Genomic DNA, 15,616 nt, shown 5'->3' on the forward strand with positions numbered 1-15,616 from the left:
CGAAGGCAGATGCTTAACGACTGAGCCACCCAGGTGCTCCAAGGTTTATACCTTTATATAGATTTTTTTTTCAATCATGATTTCCCTAGCTCTGTGCTTTTGTTCTGTATTTAAATGAATTTGATGCTGTCTACCAGTTTTTCAGTCTTTTTATTCCCAAATTTTCTTTTTTGATTTGTCTTTTAGTTGGCTGGATTTCATCATCAAGTACTTTTTTCAAGGAAAGTTCGATTACTCTATTTCCTGAATTCTTTTCATATTAAGGATTTCTGCCTGTTACTTTTTTAAGTTAACAGCAATTTGGATGGGCATAATAATTTTTTTTTTTTTAAGATTTTAAAAATTTGGATGACTCTGTCAGTTAAGTATCTGCCTTTAGCTCAGGTCATGATCCCAGGGTCCTGGAATTGAGCCCTGCATTGGGTTCCAGCCCTGCATTGGGTTCCCTGCTCAGTGGGGAGCCTGCTTCTCCCTCTACCTCTGACACTCGCCCTGCTTATGCTCTCTCTGTCAAATAAAAAAATAGTAAAATCTTGGTGGGGGGAAGTTATCTCTACACCCAACATGAGTCTCAAACTTAACAAACCTGAGATCAAGAGTTGTATGCTCTATCAAATGAGACAGCCAGACACCGCATGGATGGGCATAATAAATTTTTAAGTTTATTTATTTATTTATTTGACAGAGAGACAGAACAAGAGAGGGAACACAAGCAGGGGGAGAGGGAGAAGCAGGCTTCCTGCTGAGCAGGGAGCCCAATGTGGGGCTCCATCCCAGGACCCTGGGATCATGACCTGAGCTGAAGGCAGATGCTTAACAACTGAGCCACCCAGGCACCCCATCTTTCTTTTTTTTCTTAAGATTTTTATTTATTTATTTGAGAGAGAGAGAAAAAAACAAGCATGTGCATGTGCCTACTAGCAAGGGGAGGGGCAGAGGGAGAAAGAGGATCACAAACAGAATCCTTGCTGGGCAAGGAGCCCAACGCAGTGCTCAGTCTCACAACCCACGGAATCTGACCTGAGCCGAAATCAGGAGTCCAAGGCTTAAATGACTGAGCCACCCACTTGCCACCTATTTCTCACAGTATAGAAAGTAGGTTTCACTATGGGTCATTTCCAATTTACAGATAAAGAAACTGGAGTCCGAGAGATTATGTAGTTTGACCCTATCACATATTTAGTAAATGGTAAGGCCTGAACTTGAACCCAGATTTCTCCCATTCTGCAACTTAACCTGATATTCCTCAACCCTCCACCTCCAGCCCTCCCACCTCCACCCTCCATTGGCATTAAGAAACATGAATGTGGGCATTGCCTATAGGTGCTATTTCAGCAGAAGTGTCATAGTTTCAGCTTTAAATTATAACAATTGGAATCTCTCTGACTCTTCTACCAGAGAGATAGAGCAGCTTGGTGAAAACCATCAACCCTCACTTTGTCCAGCTAGGTGCTAGACACCTGTGCATATAAAGAGAAGACCCAAGAAAGAAGAGATGAATCTCATACCCCTGATGCGGGGCTGGATTTCATGAGCCTGAGATCATGACCTAAGCTGAAATCCAGGGTCAATTGCTTAATTGACTGAGCCTCGTAGGTGCCCTGGGCATAATGTTCTTTTTTTTCTTAAGATTTATTTATTTAGAGATGCCTGGGTGGCTCAGTTGGTTAAGTATCTGCCTTCGTCTCAGGTCATGATCCCAGGGTCCTGGGACTGAGTCCCTCGTCTGGCTCCCTGCTCAGAGGGGAACCTGCTTCTCCCTACCCCTGCTGTTGTGCTCTCATTTGCATTCTCTTTCTCTCCCTCTCAAATAAATAAAATCTAAAAAATATATATATATTTATTTACTGAAAGAGAGTGCACACACATGCATGCACTCTAGTAGCAGGGCGGTGGGAGGGGCACGGGCAGAGGAAGAGGAGAGAGGATCTCAAGCAGACTCCCTGCTGAGCTTGGAGCCCAACATGGGACTTGATCCCAAGACACTGATATCATGACCTGAACTGAACAAGAGTCAGATGCTTTACTGACTGAGCCACCCAGGAGCTCCGGTGTTGTTCATTTTATTGGAACTTATTTGTCTCTCATATTTATCATCCTGTAATGTTAAAATATTTTCCTTTGCTCTCTATTCACAGCTATCTTCTCAAGTCTTTAAATTGATTGTTTGATTTTTCATCATGTCTATTGTGTTTCTTGTTTCTAATTTATTAAGTCTGTAATACTATCATTTCAAGTTCTCACTTGTTTCCTTAACAAAGCATCTCATTCTGCCTTTGAGTTTTTTTGGTTTGGGTTTTTTTTTTTTTTTAAGATTTTATTTACTTGACAGACAGAAATCACAAGTAGGCAGAGAGGCAGGCAGAGAGAGAGGAGGAAGCAGGCTCCCCACTGAGCAGAGAGCCTGGTGCTGGACTCGATCCCAGGACCCTGGGATCATGACCTGAGCCGAAGGCAGCCGCTTAACCAACTGAGCCACCCAGGAACCCCCCCTTTGAGTTTTTTTTAAATAAGATATATATATATATATATATATATTTCAGTTTTTATTTTAAAGATTTTATTTATTCATTTGACAGACAGAGATCACAAGTAGGCAGAGAGGCAGGCAGAGAGTGAGAGGGAAGCAGGCTCCCTGCCGAGCAGAGAGCCCGATGCGGGACTCGATCCCGGGACCCCGAGATCATGACCTGAGCCAAAGGCAGCGGCTTAAACCACTGAGCCACCCAGGCGCCCCTCAATTTTTATTTTAAATAGGCTTAACATCCAGTGTGGGGCTTAAACTCATAACCCCAAGATTGAGAGTCACATGCTCTACCACTTGAGCCAGCCAGGCACCCCAGATCTGTATTTTTAAGTAATTCTAAGTAATTAATTAATTCTAAATAATTAATTAAGTAATTCTGAATTTTTAAGCAATTCTTTACATGCTGTGAAGCATGTATGGGAAGTCTGTTTGTGTTTGTGGCTAATGTTTTATTCCACAATGAATTCTTTCTCTTTTTCCTGGGGTATATTTTAATAGTGTTATTGCTACTTATTGGTATATTGCTCATGTATAACATGAGCTACTCTCTTCAAACTAGTTTACTCCGATAATGGAAGAGCTAATTCTCCTTGACACCCTTTCTACCTTAGTGTAACTTCCCGCTAAAATTTGAGGACTGTGTTGTGTTCTTGCCACTTCTTTCTAGCCTGAGGTATAAAGGTGGTGGAAGAGGGGCGCCTCGGTGGGTTAAGCCTCTGCCTTCGGCTCAGGTCATGATCCCAGAGTCCTGGGATTGAGCCCCGCATCAGGCTCTCTGCTCAGCAGGGAGCCTGCTTCCCCCTCTCTCTCTGCCTGCCTCTCTGCCTACTTGTGATCTCTCTCTGTTAAATAAACAAATAAATAAAAATCTTAAAAAAAAAAAAAAGGTGGTGGAAGAACAGAGATCTGCTAAGGCTTAGATATTTGCTTAGGGACCTGGGCTCTGAGCTCTCCCTAAGATCCTATTATTGATCTTGTGTCAGGGCTTACTTAACCCAGCTAAGGATATGTCTCATTAGTGTGGACATCTAACTGTGCCCTGTTAGATGGCAAGTCTTGGTGATTCTCTCTTTACTGATGGTCCTGTAAAGGATTTCCTGTAATGGTTTTTCCTTTGACTTCTCAGTTCTGCTTCTTACCTGCTCATTCTACCTTTCCAAATTCTTAGTTATTAGTGAGAATTCTCAAGATTTGGTTAATTGACCTTTTTTCCTCAATATTGCTTCTTGGATATAGGAACAAAGCTTGGAGACTGTCCCTTGCTAGCATGTATGGTGCCTATGTGTCAGTTAGAAACTAGTCCCTCTCAAGGGACTATGAGAGGGTCTTATGAATTGCCAGGTCTTATGAATTGGCAAGTGGGACATAAGTTGACTTTCATCCCCACTTCACCTCAGCTAAGCATCCTTGAGCAGGAAGAGTCTACCCAATCATGCTCAAAGTCTCTTCAGGAGATGGACCTCATCCCACTGGAATCTTTTGTTCCTTGATTTGACTATCATTTTTTAAATTATGTGACATAATTTTATATCTTTCTGTTATTAAGCCGTAAGTATAGAATATGGGGCTATTTTATTTTTCCATTTTGTTGGATAATCATGATCCTGTTTTACCTTACCATCTTTGTTTAGAAATCCTCACACATGTGTTTTTAAATTAGGTATTATGAAGCATATTATTAAAAACAATCTTTGATTTAAGGAAAGTTTATTCTTTAGTAACAATGAGAAAAATAATATTTGGTTTTGTGGGAAACAATCACCATTGCTTGATGATGAGTTTTTATATTTTTTGATAAATATGTTCTATCTTTATGGGAACATGTCTTTTCAATATTTATTTAAAAGTTGATTAAAACAGTATCTTGTCAAACTTGCTTTAGGAGTATCTGATTTTAATCTTCGTGTTGCATTGCAAACACTTTTGAAAGAGTACTGTGAGGTGTGCAAATCTCCCAAAGAAAACAAGTTTTGTAGTTTTCTGCAGACATCCAAGGTTCGGCCTCGGAAGAAAGCAAGAAAGTACCTGTATGCAGTAGGTGAGCATCTTTTAAAAGGCGATGCAAATAATCTTTATTTTTAGGATTAAAACCTTTAATATTTTGTTATTATTTTACATATCAGAATATGCAAGTGTGTCAAATAGGCATATTTAATTTAACATATAGGCTACAAATTAATTGTGTTTTATACAGTGGATACATCTAAGAATAAATAGCTATTTATTTGAAATCTATTATTCTGTGATCCAAATTGTTGGGTTCTTAGATTGTCCAGTTATTGTCAAATAACTGACTTATGAAATACTGCTTTAAAAGTTAAAAGTGTGAATTCTAGTGGAAAATAGGGAAAATCTCAACATTTTAAACTATTCATGGCATCTTAGATGATTACGGGTAATAAGAACCAGTGGTCACTAAAGTGTGAGTGGATAGGATAATCCACAGAAGTATCAAGTGAACATATTAAAACATCTTTTTTATTTTAAAAAGCAGTAAGTCTTATTAATATGTAAAGTATATATAGACAGATTATCCAAATTTATATGCATATATTCATATATTCATAACAGTTTATCATCTGTATATAATTATATGTATGTTTATATATGCTATAATATATAAATATGTAATTTTTTAGTGCATGCTACCGTTTTTTTACTGATGGTATGTGCTGTTCAACTCACTATTTTTAATTGAAAAATATACTAATAAAAGTCATAATGAGACTTCCTAACTAGACAGATAACCAACTCCTTTTATGTTTTATCTAACAGTTTATGACTAAAACCAGGTGGTAGAATGCTGGTTGACTTCATTGCATTTAAGCCATCATCTTTCAGGACTTGGCACATATAAGAATATTTATATACATGGCAGGCTCTAAAGTACCTTTTCTTTGCTATGAAATAATTATAGATTAAATGTCTAGATGTAGAGGGCTAGATTTTTCTCATTACTTTTCATTTACATATTTAGTTGTGATTCGCTGTGTATCTCCTTTCCTTCATTCAGGCGGATATACTCGGTTGCAGGGGGGTCGTTGGAGTGATAGCAGAGCCCTCAGCTGTGTAGAGCGTTTTGACACCTTTAGCCAGTACTGGACCACTGTGTCTTCACTTCATCAGGCTCGATGCGGGCTAGGAGTAGCAGTTCTGGGAGGGATGGTTTACGCTATTGGAGGTAATAATGAAATGTCTTTTTTCCCTCATTAGTCACTAGCTGTTAAGTTGGCTACATTCTTATATGACTTATATATATATTTCTAGGTACTGTGGGCTATGCATATATATGATTGTCCTCAATAAATGTTTAATGAATAAATTAATGAAAAGAAGAAAAAGGAAACAGAAGATAGTGAGTGTTTCGGACCAGGGGGATACTATGATTTATCCCAAGGCTTGGGTTTGGTTTTGATGAAAAGATGTTTATAAAGTGTGGCACCAAAATTTAGGTCAGTGTTTGTGATAAAAATTATTTTAATTTTGAAATTTAATTTCACATACTAGAAGTTGTATTACAAATAATTTTTAATTAACATAGTTACCTGGACAGTGAGATCTATAAAAACTAAGTCAGCTAGACATTGGGATATATTTCTTGATTCAAATCACTGTGTTTTCTGAAACTATTATTATGAATTATAAAATGATTAATAAAATTAAATAAAAGGAGTTTTGGATGTTGGAGGGAACTAAATATCAGAGGAAGATCTAAAGAGAAATAAATGCTAACACTTTTTTTTTTTAAGATTCTATTTATTTATTTGACAGAGAGAGAGAGATCACAAGGCAGAGAGAGAGGGGGGAAGCAGGCTTCCTGCTGAGCACAGAGCCTGATGTGGGGCTCGATCCCAGGACCCTGAGACCATGACCTGGGCCAAAGGCAGAGGCTTAACCCACTGAGCCACCCAGGTGCCCCAGTGGTAACACTTTTATATCAATATTTACTTCTGGATAATTTGTGTTTGTAGCAACAAGCCTAGGTAGGTCATCTCTAACCCTTACAAATAATCTTTATGCCCTATTTCTATGGGTTAGTCTAAAACACAAAAAGTTATATATCAAAAATATTTTTTAAAATATTTATTTATTATTTGAGAGAGAGAGAGCACTAGCAGGTGGGGCAGGGGGGAGCAGAAGGATAGGGAGAATCTTAGGCAGACTCAGTGCTGAGCCCAGGGTAGATCACTACCCTGAGGTCACCAACCTGAGCCGAAACCAAATTTGGTCCCTTAACCAGCTGAGCCACCCAGATATCTCTTGAAAATGTTATTATTATTTTTTGACTATGATACTATCAGTTTAAAATGAGAGAGAGAGATGGAGAATATTTGGTTTTTATTTCTCATTTGGAGAGAACATAATTGTTGCTAAAAATAGTTCATTAAGAGGCAGCTGAGTGGCTCAGATGGTAAAGCAGCCAACTCTTGATTTTGGCTTAGGTCATGATCTCACGGTCGTGAGGTTGAGTCCCACATTGGTCTCTGCTCAGTGCAGAGTCTACCTGTCCCTCTCCCTCTACCTCTTTATTAAATCAGTAAATGCCATGTTGAATCTAAAAGTCCCAACAAAGAAATGAGAGTTTAAGCAAAAACTTTCTGTCTGCATAAAGACCATAATTCTATATAATCTTTGACTAAAACACTAATGGCTGTTTTTATATACATTTTGGCAGTTATGGATAGTTTCAATGCATGAACACACCTGTTTAACATAGGGTCAGTGTCCTGTGTGACACTTTCATATATATGTGTCCCCTTTCCTGATGCCACAGAAATACTTAGGAGCACCCTTCAAAAATGCTATAACTTCACTAACTTTTACTTATTTATTTATTTATTTATTATTCTAAGTAGGCTCCACATTCAATGTATGGCTTAAATTCATGACTGAGATGCAGGGCCACACGCTCTATCAAATGAGTCAGCCAGGTGCCCCAACTCGGCCTACTATTATTAATACTATCAACATTGCTATCCTAAGATATTTTATAATGTACAATATTAAGATGATTTTTATTATCAAAGTAATTCAGGTTTGTGGTAGAAAATTTTGCTGAAATTAAAGCATATTAAAAAGTAATAATCACCCATACTCTGATCATATCGCCCAGAGATAATCACAATACTTGGTTTATTTCCTTCTACATAACATACATATCTGGGTTAATATTCTAAGTACTATTTTTAAAAATTAAGATATAATTCACATACCATAAAATTCACCATTTGAAGTATATGGTTCAGTGATTTTTAGCATATTTACAAAATTGTACAACTATTACCACTGTTTAATTCCAGAACATTTTTATCACTGCCAAAAGCCACTCTTATTATTTAGAGAAATTTTTATATCGGTGTAGGGAATTGTTTACGAGCTCTGTTCCCAGACTCCAGCCAAGGGTCAGTCTTGCAAGCAGGCCTTTCTAAGGTGAGGAATTCTCAGGCCTGCTGTGATGATTCTTTTCTGCACCGTAGTTTTATATGTTCAGGATTCTAGGCCCTCATAAAATTATATGTGCCGCAAATACTTTTTGCAACTCTGCTGCTTCATCTTTCTCTCTCTTTATGGTATTTTTTTTTAGAGATTTTATTTATTTATTTGATGGAGAGAGAGACAGTGCCAGAGGGAACACAAGCGGGGGAGTGGGAGAGAGAGAAGCAGGTTTCCCTCTGCTGAGCAGGGAGCCCAATCTGGAGCTTGATCCCAGGACCCCGAGATCATGACCTGAGCTTAAGGCAGAGGCTTAAGGACTGAGCCACCCAGGTGCCTCCTTTTCTTTTTTTTTTTTTTAAGAAGTATCTTTTTTTCCTTTAGTATATCTTTTGATAAACATATTTTTCATTTTAATGGGGCTAACTCTGTTATTTATTTTCCCTTTATGGTTAGTGTTTCTTGTATCTTTTTTTTTTTTTTAAAGATTTTTTATTTATTCATTTGACAGAGAGATCACAAGTAGGCAGAGAGGCAGGCAGAGAGAGAGGCAGAGAGAGAGGAGGAAGCAGGCTCCCTGCGGAGCAGAGAGCCCGATGGGGGCTCCATCCCAGGACCCTGAGATCATGACCTGAGCTGAAGGCAGCGGCTTAATCCACTGAGCCACCCAGGCGCCCCGTTTCTTGTATCTTTTTAAAGAAATCCTTCCTGGGGCACCTGGGTGGCTCAGTGGGTTAAGCCTCTGCCTTTAGCTCAGGTCATGATCTCAGGGTCTTGGGATCAAGCCCCGCATTGGGCTCTCTGCTCAGCAGGGAGCCTGCTTCCCCCTCTCCCTGTGCCTGCCTCTCTGCCTACTTGTGATCTCATTCTCTCTCTGTCAAATAAATAAATAAAATCTTTAAAACAAAACAAAACAAAAAAAAAGAAATCCTTCCCTACTACAAAGTCATGATGATATATACCTTTATTGTTTTCTAAAATTTTAGTTTTAGAACTAAATGTTATGCCTGTAATCTGCCTGGAATTGAGATAATAGGAGTAGGGAACCAGTTTCATCTTTTCCTTGTATATGTAACCAATTATCTCAGCATAAAAAGCTTTTATTTGCCTATTGCTGTGCAGAGCAAACTTCATCATATATCAGGTAATCGTATATGTGGGTATCTGTTTCCAGAATTTCTTTTCTGTTTTGGTCTCTCTGTGTATTGCTTTCTTAATTACTATAGCTCTGTTTCATTTGTTTGTTTTTTATTCATTTGAGAGAGAGACAGAGACAGAAGGAGGGAGAGGCAAAGGGAGAGGGAGAAGCAGACTCCCTGCTGAGCTGGGACCCCCCCCCCCCCGACGTGAGGCTCCATCCCAGGACCTGGAGATCATGACCTGAGCTAAAGGAGACTCTCAACCATCTGAGCCACCCAGGAACCCCACTATAGCTCTGTTTTAATTCTGATAAGCTTATCTGATAGGACAGTTTCTTCCCTTACTATTACTATTGTGTGAGAGTGCTTGGCTATTCTGGGCCCTTTGTACTTCCATATAAATTTTAGAGCCAGTTCATCAAATCTGTTTTCTTCTGTCAATTCTGTTTTAAAAAAAAAATCTGTTTTTAAAAATAATGTGTGACGATGGAATACTACTCAGCCATAAAAAAATGAAATCTTGCTGTTCGCAATGATGTGATGGAACCCCGAGAGTATTATGCTAAGTGAAGTCAGTCAATCAGAGAAAGACAGTTATCATATGATCTCATTCATATGTGGAATTTAGGAAACAAAACATAGGGTCAGAGGGGAAGAGAGGAAAAAAATAAAACAAGATGAAATCAGAGAGGGAGACAAACCATAAGAGACTCTTAAGCATAGGAAACAAACTGAGGGAGAGGGAAGGGAGAGGGGTGAGGTGTTAGGGTAACTGGGTGATGGACATTAAGGGGGGCACGTGATGTAATGAGCACTGGGTATTATATAAGACTGATAAATCACTGACCTCTACCTCTGAAACCAATATATGTTAATTAATTGAATTTAAATTAAAAATGTTAGTTGGAAAAAATAAATAACAATAAAGTATGATTTTACTTATATGAGGTACGTTAGTCAAAATCATAAGACAGAAAGTATAGTGGTGGCTGGGGAAGGGAGAATGGGGAGTTATCGTTTGAATCAGTATAGTGTTGCAGTTTTATAAGATGTACAGAATTTGGGGAGTGGATAGTGGCATGGCTACACAAAAATATGAATGTGTTTAACATCACTGAACTCTACACTTAAAAATTGTTAAGATGGGGGGTGCCTGGGTGGCTCAGTGGGTTAAAGCCTCTGCCTTTCGCTCAGGTCATGATCCCAGGGTTCTGGGATCGAGCCCCACATCGGGCTATCTGCTTGGCAGGGAGCCTGCTTCCTCCTCTCTCTCTCTCTGCCTGCCTCTCTCCCTACTTGTGATCTCTATCTGTCAAATAAATGAATAAAATCTTAAAAAATTGTTAAGTTGGTAAATCTTATGTTACTTGTATTTTAGTGCAATAAAAAGAAGTGTGTTTCAAATTGAGATTATGTTAAATCTATAAATCAGATTGGGGATAATCATCTATACATTCACTCTTCTAATTCATGAACATGATAAATCTCTTCATTTATTTAGCTTTTCCTTAATTTAAAATTTTACCTAAATGAAGTTTATAAATTCCATATGCCAGAGGTTTTGTACAATCTTTGATTAGACTGACTTCTAAGTATAGTCTATTTTAAAATTCTATTTTAAGTGATACCTTTTTAGAAATTTTTATTTTCTCTTTGTTACTAGGTAAAGATTGGATTAAAATTCAAATTATACCAGAGCCAGGTATCCAAACTAATACATGAAAAAAATACAGAAGTGTTAAAGTATAAATTTTATCCTCAAAAATTACATGGTTTATTTGGGTGGCAAAATTAGGAATAATAGGAAAATGATGCCTTGCTTCATTAAGTGGGCTTTAATAAATGATAGTGCTATTGATTTATAATAATACTTACCGGGCAAACTAATTTTAATGAATAGCATAAAATTAGACTTAATAGTTGAATTTCTGATAACGTGGAATGCTACTGAGTATTGATTGTATTATGGTTCTAGGCTATTAGCATTATTATTAAACCTTCTGATATGTGTCTCTTATTTAACTCAGGTGAAAAGGATTCAATGATTTTTGACTGTACTGAATGCTATGATCCAGTTACTAAACAGTGGACAACTGTAGCTTCAATGAATCATCCTCGCTGTGGTTTGGGAGTGTGTGTGTGTTATGGGGCTATCTACGCTTTGGGTAATTATGCTTTTCAGTTTAAGGATATACGGTATTATTTAAATTCTTAGATTCTAATTACTTTATACATTTTTCTTCCCTCCCACAAGAAACTTACATCTTTTCAGCTTTATAAATTTTAATTTTCAAGTTTGAGTTACTTCGGGAATATTGTCAAGTATGGAGCTCTTAGAGGAGATGGAGATAAAGTGTAGTAAGATGTCCAGTGAAGCACTTTAGCTAACTAATTAAATCTCATGATTAGGATAGCCATTCTGAATGTGCAGAAGTTGTTTCAAAAGGTAGTTTTGCAAAATACCTTATTTCCTAATCAACATGATGAGCTTTTGTTTTTATTATTATTTTTTTAAATCTCTGATGAAAACTAGTCAGTTAAGATCCAAGTTTTATAGTCAGATTCCAGTTTTTTGTATGATCTTATGATTATCATTCACATTATATAAAGTTGCCAGATTAGATGCTTTCTAAGGTATTTTTCATAGATGAGACTTCTTTATCCAGAAATGACATTTTTCTTTTTGGTTACAGGTGGATGGGTTGGAGCAGAGATAGGTAACACCATTGAACGATTTGATCCTGATGAAAATAAGTGGGAAGTAGTTGGCAACATGGCTATGTCACGCTACTACTTTGGGTGTTGTGAAATGCAAGGTATTGCTTCTAAAAATTTTTTTCTGAAAATATATTTTATTTGGGGGGAGAGGGGGAGAGGGAGAGAAGAGAATCTGAAGCAGGCTCCATGCCCCAGTATAGGGCTCAATTTCACAACCCTGAGATCATGACCTGAACTGAAGCAAGAGTCAGATGCTTAACTGACTGAGCCACCCAGGTGCCCTTCTCTTTTTCCCCTAAAAATATATTTTTTGAAAAACTAAGCTTGAGCCTTTATTTTCACAAAACTATGTTTTATGTCTGTTAGAATTGACTAATTGACACTAACAGTATGGAAGTATTGTTTTTAACATTTTATATGTTCTAATCTCTTATATCTTTATATCCGTATTGCCAAAATAATCATTTTTCCCCAAAATAAACAAAATAAAAATTACAAATTACAAATGAGCCGAAGACCTGACAAGGAAAATAAGCATTTGAACCTTCATCCATCTTTGTCACTTTCTCTCCCATACAGTCCTTAGTAAGTATTTCTAAGTAGGATGAGGATATAAAAAACAATCTTCACTGTCTCTTCTTTTGACATTTTCAGTGTTTTCTTACAGGGCACATTGTGATTCAGCCCACACAGAATATAATGCTATGACAGATTTGAAAAATGTTGTACCATAGGGTGCCTCAGTGGGTTGAGCCTCTGCCTTCGGCTCGGGTTGTGATCTAAGGGTCCTGGGATCGAGCCCTGCATCAGACTCTCTGTTTGATGGGGAGCCTGCTTCCCCCTCTCTCTCTGCCTGCCTCTCTGCCTACTTGTGATCTCTCTCTCTCTGTCAAATAGATGAATAAAATCTTTTTTAAAAAAATGTACCACATATTAAAATGGTGTACAAACATTATTTTAATTGTCTACTATACCCTGAGAAGTAGTTGGTAAGCATTATCAAGTAGAATTGGATTCTTGTTCCAGATTGGAAGCAGATTTTTATGTACCTGTAGAGTAGTGAGCAGTGTGCTCCTTGTTAAAATAACTCAACCTGCTATTCCCAGCTCAAGTTCTTTCTGCTTTGTGAGTACCTTCTCAGATTTCCACTAGAATTTAAGTGTTCAAGTTACATGATACAGACTATATCCTGTTGTGTAATACTATATTGTTCTCAAATTGTTTTATATTTATCATTTTTATCTTTTCATATAAATTAAGTGTCCTGAGAATTAGTTTTCAGTATAGGGGTAGGGGCTGGTTTATTTTCTACTAGCAAGAAGAGGTTCTCAGAACACCAGCTAGGTGTTGGAGAATTCAATTCAACTCTAATACTGTGTACCCATACCTGGAGATAGCATCGAATTCCATAGGTAGAAGCTCAGTCCTACAACACTCATCCTCCCCAGGCTATTACCTGTGCTTTAGAGTGACAGGCTATAGATCAGAGATTCCAATGGTCCCTCCTCTTCAGGTTCAATTAATCTGCTAGGGTAGCTCACAGAACTCAGAGAAAATGTTACTACTAAAATGACATAACACAAAAGCAGCTAGATGGAAGAGATGCAAAGTCAAATTATATAAAAGGAGCACAGAGTTTTCATGCGCTCCCTCTCCAGATACACCACTGTTCCACATCTCCACATACTCACCAACCCGGAAGCTCTCCAAACCCTGTCCTTTTTTTTTTTAATGAGTGTCTTTTATTTTTCTTTTAATTTTATTTATTTATTTGACATAGAAAGACACAACGAGAGCAGGAACACAAGCAGGGGAAGTGGGAGAGGGAAAAGCAGGCTTCCCACCAAGCATGGAGCCCAATGCGGGGCTGGATCCCAGGACACTGGGATCCTGACTTTAGCCGAAGGCAGACGCTTAACTACTGAGACACCCAGGCACCCCAAACCTGTCCTTTTGGATTTTTATGGAGGCTTCACTATACATAGGCACAAGTGGTTAAATCATTGGCCATTGGTGATTGACTCAACATCTACACCTCCTCTCCCCAGAGGTCAGGGGCTGAGACGAAAGTTCTCACACTCAAAGCATAAGTTTGGCTCCTTTGGCAACTACCCCCCATTCCTTAAGTGCTTTCCCAAAGTCACCTCATTAACGTAACAAAAGACACCCTTATCATTCTGGACACTTTGGAAATTCCAAGGGTTTACCTTGCTGTGAGCAAGGAATTGTGGATGAAAACCATATATAGATGAGAAATGTATTTTGGCCATCTGAATGACCAACTATATATTCCTTTTTTTTTCATTATTTTATTTTATTTTATTTATTTATTTGAGGGGGGGTAGATAGCATGAGCAGGAGGAGGGACAAAGGGAGAGGAAGAAGCAGACTCCCCTTGACCAGGGAGCCCCACACGGGGCTGGATCCCAGGACCCAGGGATCATGACCTGAGCCAAAGGGAGCTGCTTAACCAACTCACCCACTCAGGTGTCCCCCAAATACATATTTCTTATAAATCACAGTATTGTACCTTCTAAAATCATAGAGCTAGAGAGGCACCTTGGAGATTATCTATTTTTTTTTTTTAAGATTTTATTTATTTATTTGACAGACAGAGATCACAAGTAGGCAGAGAGGCAGGCAGAGAGAGAGAGGAGGAAGCAGGCTGTCCACAGAGCAGAGAGCCTGATGCGGGGCTCGATCCCAGAACCCTGGGATCATGACCTGAGCCGAAGGCAGAGGCTTTAACCCACTGAGCCACCCAGGTGCCCCGAGATTATCTATTTTAATCCCTTTATTTATAGATGAGCAAGCAGAAGATCAGAAGGTTGTGAATTATCTTTTCCCACAGCTGGTTACCGGGAAAGCTGGAGCTAGAACCCAAGTTTCAAATCAAATATAATAAGCAACTCACAGTGACTTACATTCTAATGTACTCTGGTGATATGATCCTGAATACCTTAATCTTGCCATATAACTATTCTAATTTGAATTCAGTTCTCTATATCCATTTGAGTAACAGGTAGGCTATCACCAAATAAGGCTATATCATTCCCAGTTTAAGTGCATTGCATTTTTTTAGGGGAAAGAAAATCCCTCTCTCTTTCCTTTTTTATGTCATGTTAGCACTGATTCTGGAACTTGAGGTCATCAAGCAGATAATAAGGTGGAAAATCATGTCTGACTGTTTTGTTATAGCATTGTAAGTTCTTTGAAAAACAAATGCCACTTAATTTTTTTTAAAGTTGTATTTATTTTAGAGAGAGCATGTACATGGGGGTGGGGGAAGGGCAGAAGGAGAGGGAAAGAATCTTAAGCAGACTCGTTGCTGAGCATGAAACATGACAACACAGGACTCAGTCTCCCAACCCCAAGATCATGACCTGAGCCAAAATGAAGAGTTGGACCCTTAACCAAATGAACTACATAGGTACCCTTTAAATGCCACTTTAAATTATACCTCTAATTCTTTGTAACATGCTTAAATGTGAGCTATATATACCAGACAGAAGTCAAATTTCTCTCTTAAAGGATAATGTGAGCCCTACACTAAATATGGTCTCAGCAGAGCAGTCATAAATCATAAGTCTAACTTTTTTTTTTTTAAGATTTTATTTATCTATTTGACAGACAGAGATCTCAGTAGGCAGAGAGGCAGGCAGAGAGAGAGGAGGAAGCAGGCTCCCTGCTGAGCGGAGAGCCCGATGCGGGGCTCAGATCCCAGGACCCTGGGATCGTGACCTGAGCCGAAGGCAGAGGCCTTAACCCACTGAGCCACCCAGGCGCCCCATAAGTCTAA

General features: G+C 38.4%; 1 protein-coding gene across 6 annotated transcripts in view; it reads left to right on the top strand.

Annotated features, from left to right (window-relative positions):
* LOC123936887 (intracisternal A particle-promoted polypeptide) overlaps positions 1 to 15,616 on the top strand; it is a 54,331-nt gene that overhangs the window by 13,504 nt on the left and 25,211 nt on the right. For 5 of the 6 annotated variants that reach the window (XM_045997422.1, XM_045997417.1, XM_045997421.1 and 2 more), the window contains exons 4-7: positions 4,410 to 4,565; positions 5,541 to 5,708; positions 11,127 to 11,264; positions 11,793 to 11,915. In XM_045997422.1, coding sequence (XP_045853378.1) covers positions 4,410 to 4,565; positions 5,541 to 5,708; positions 11,127 to 11,264; positions 11,793 to 11,915 — 585 coding nt within the window. The remainder of the gene's footprint in view (positions 1 to 4,409; positions 4,566 to 5,540; positions 5,709 to 11,126; positions 11,265 to 11,792; positions 11,916 to 15,616) is intronic. The other variant, XM_045997426.1, reaches the window with a different exon arrangement.

Source organism: Meles meles, chromosome 1 (assembly GCF_922984935.1).
Source record: "Meles meles chromosome 1, mMelMel3.1 paternal haplotype, whole genome shotgun sequence".
Classification (NCBI taxonomy): domain Eukaryota; kingdom Metazoa; phylum Chordata; class Mammalia; order Carnivora; family Mustelidae; genus Meles; species Meles meles.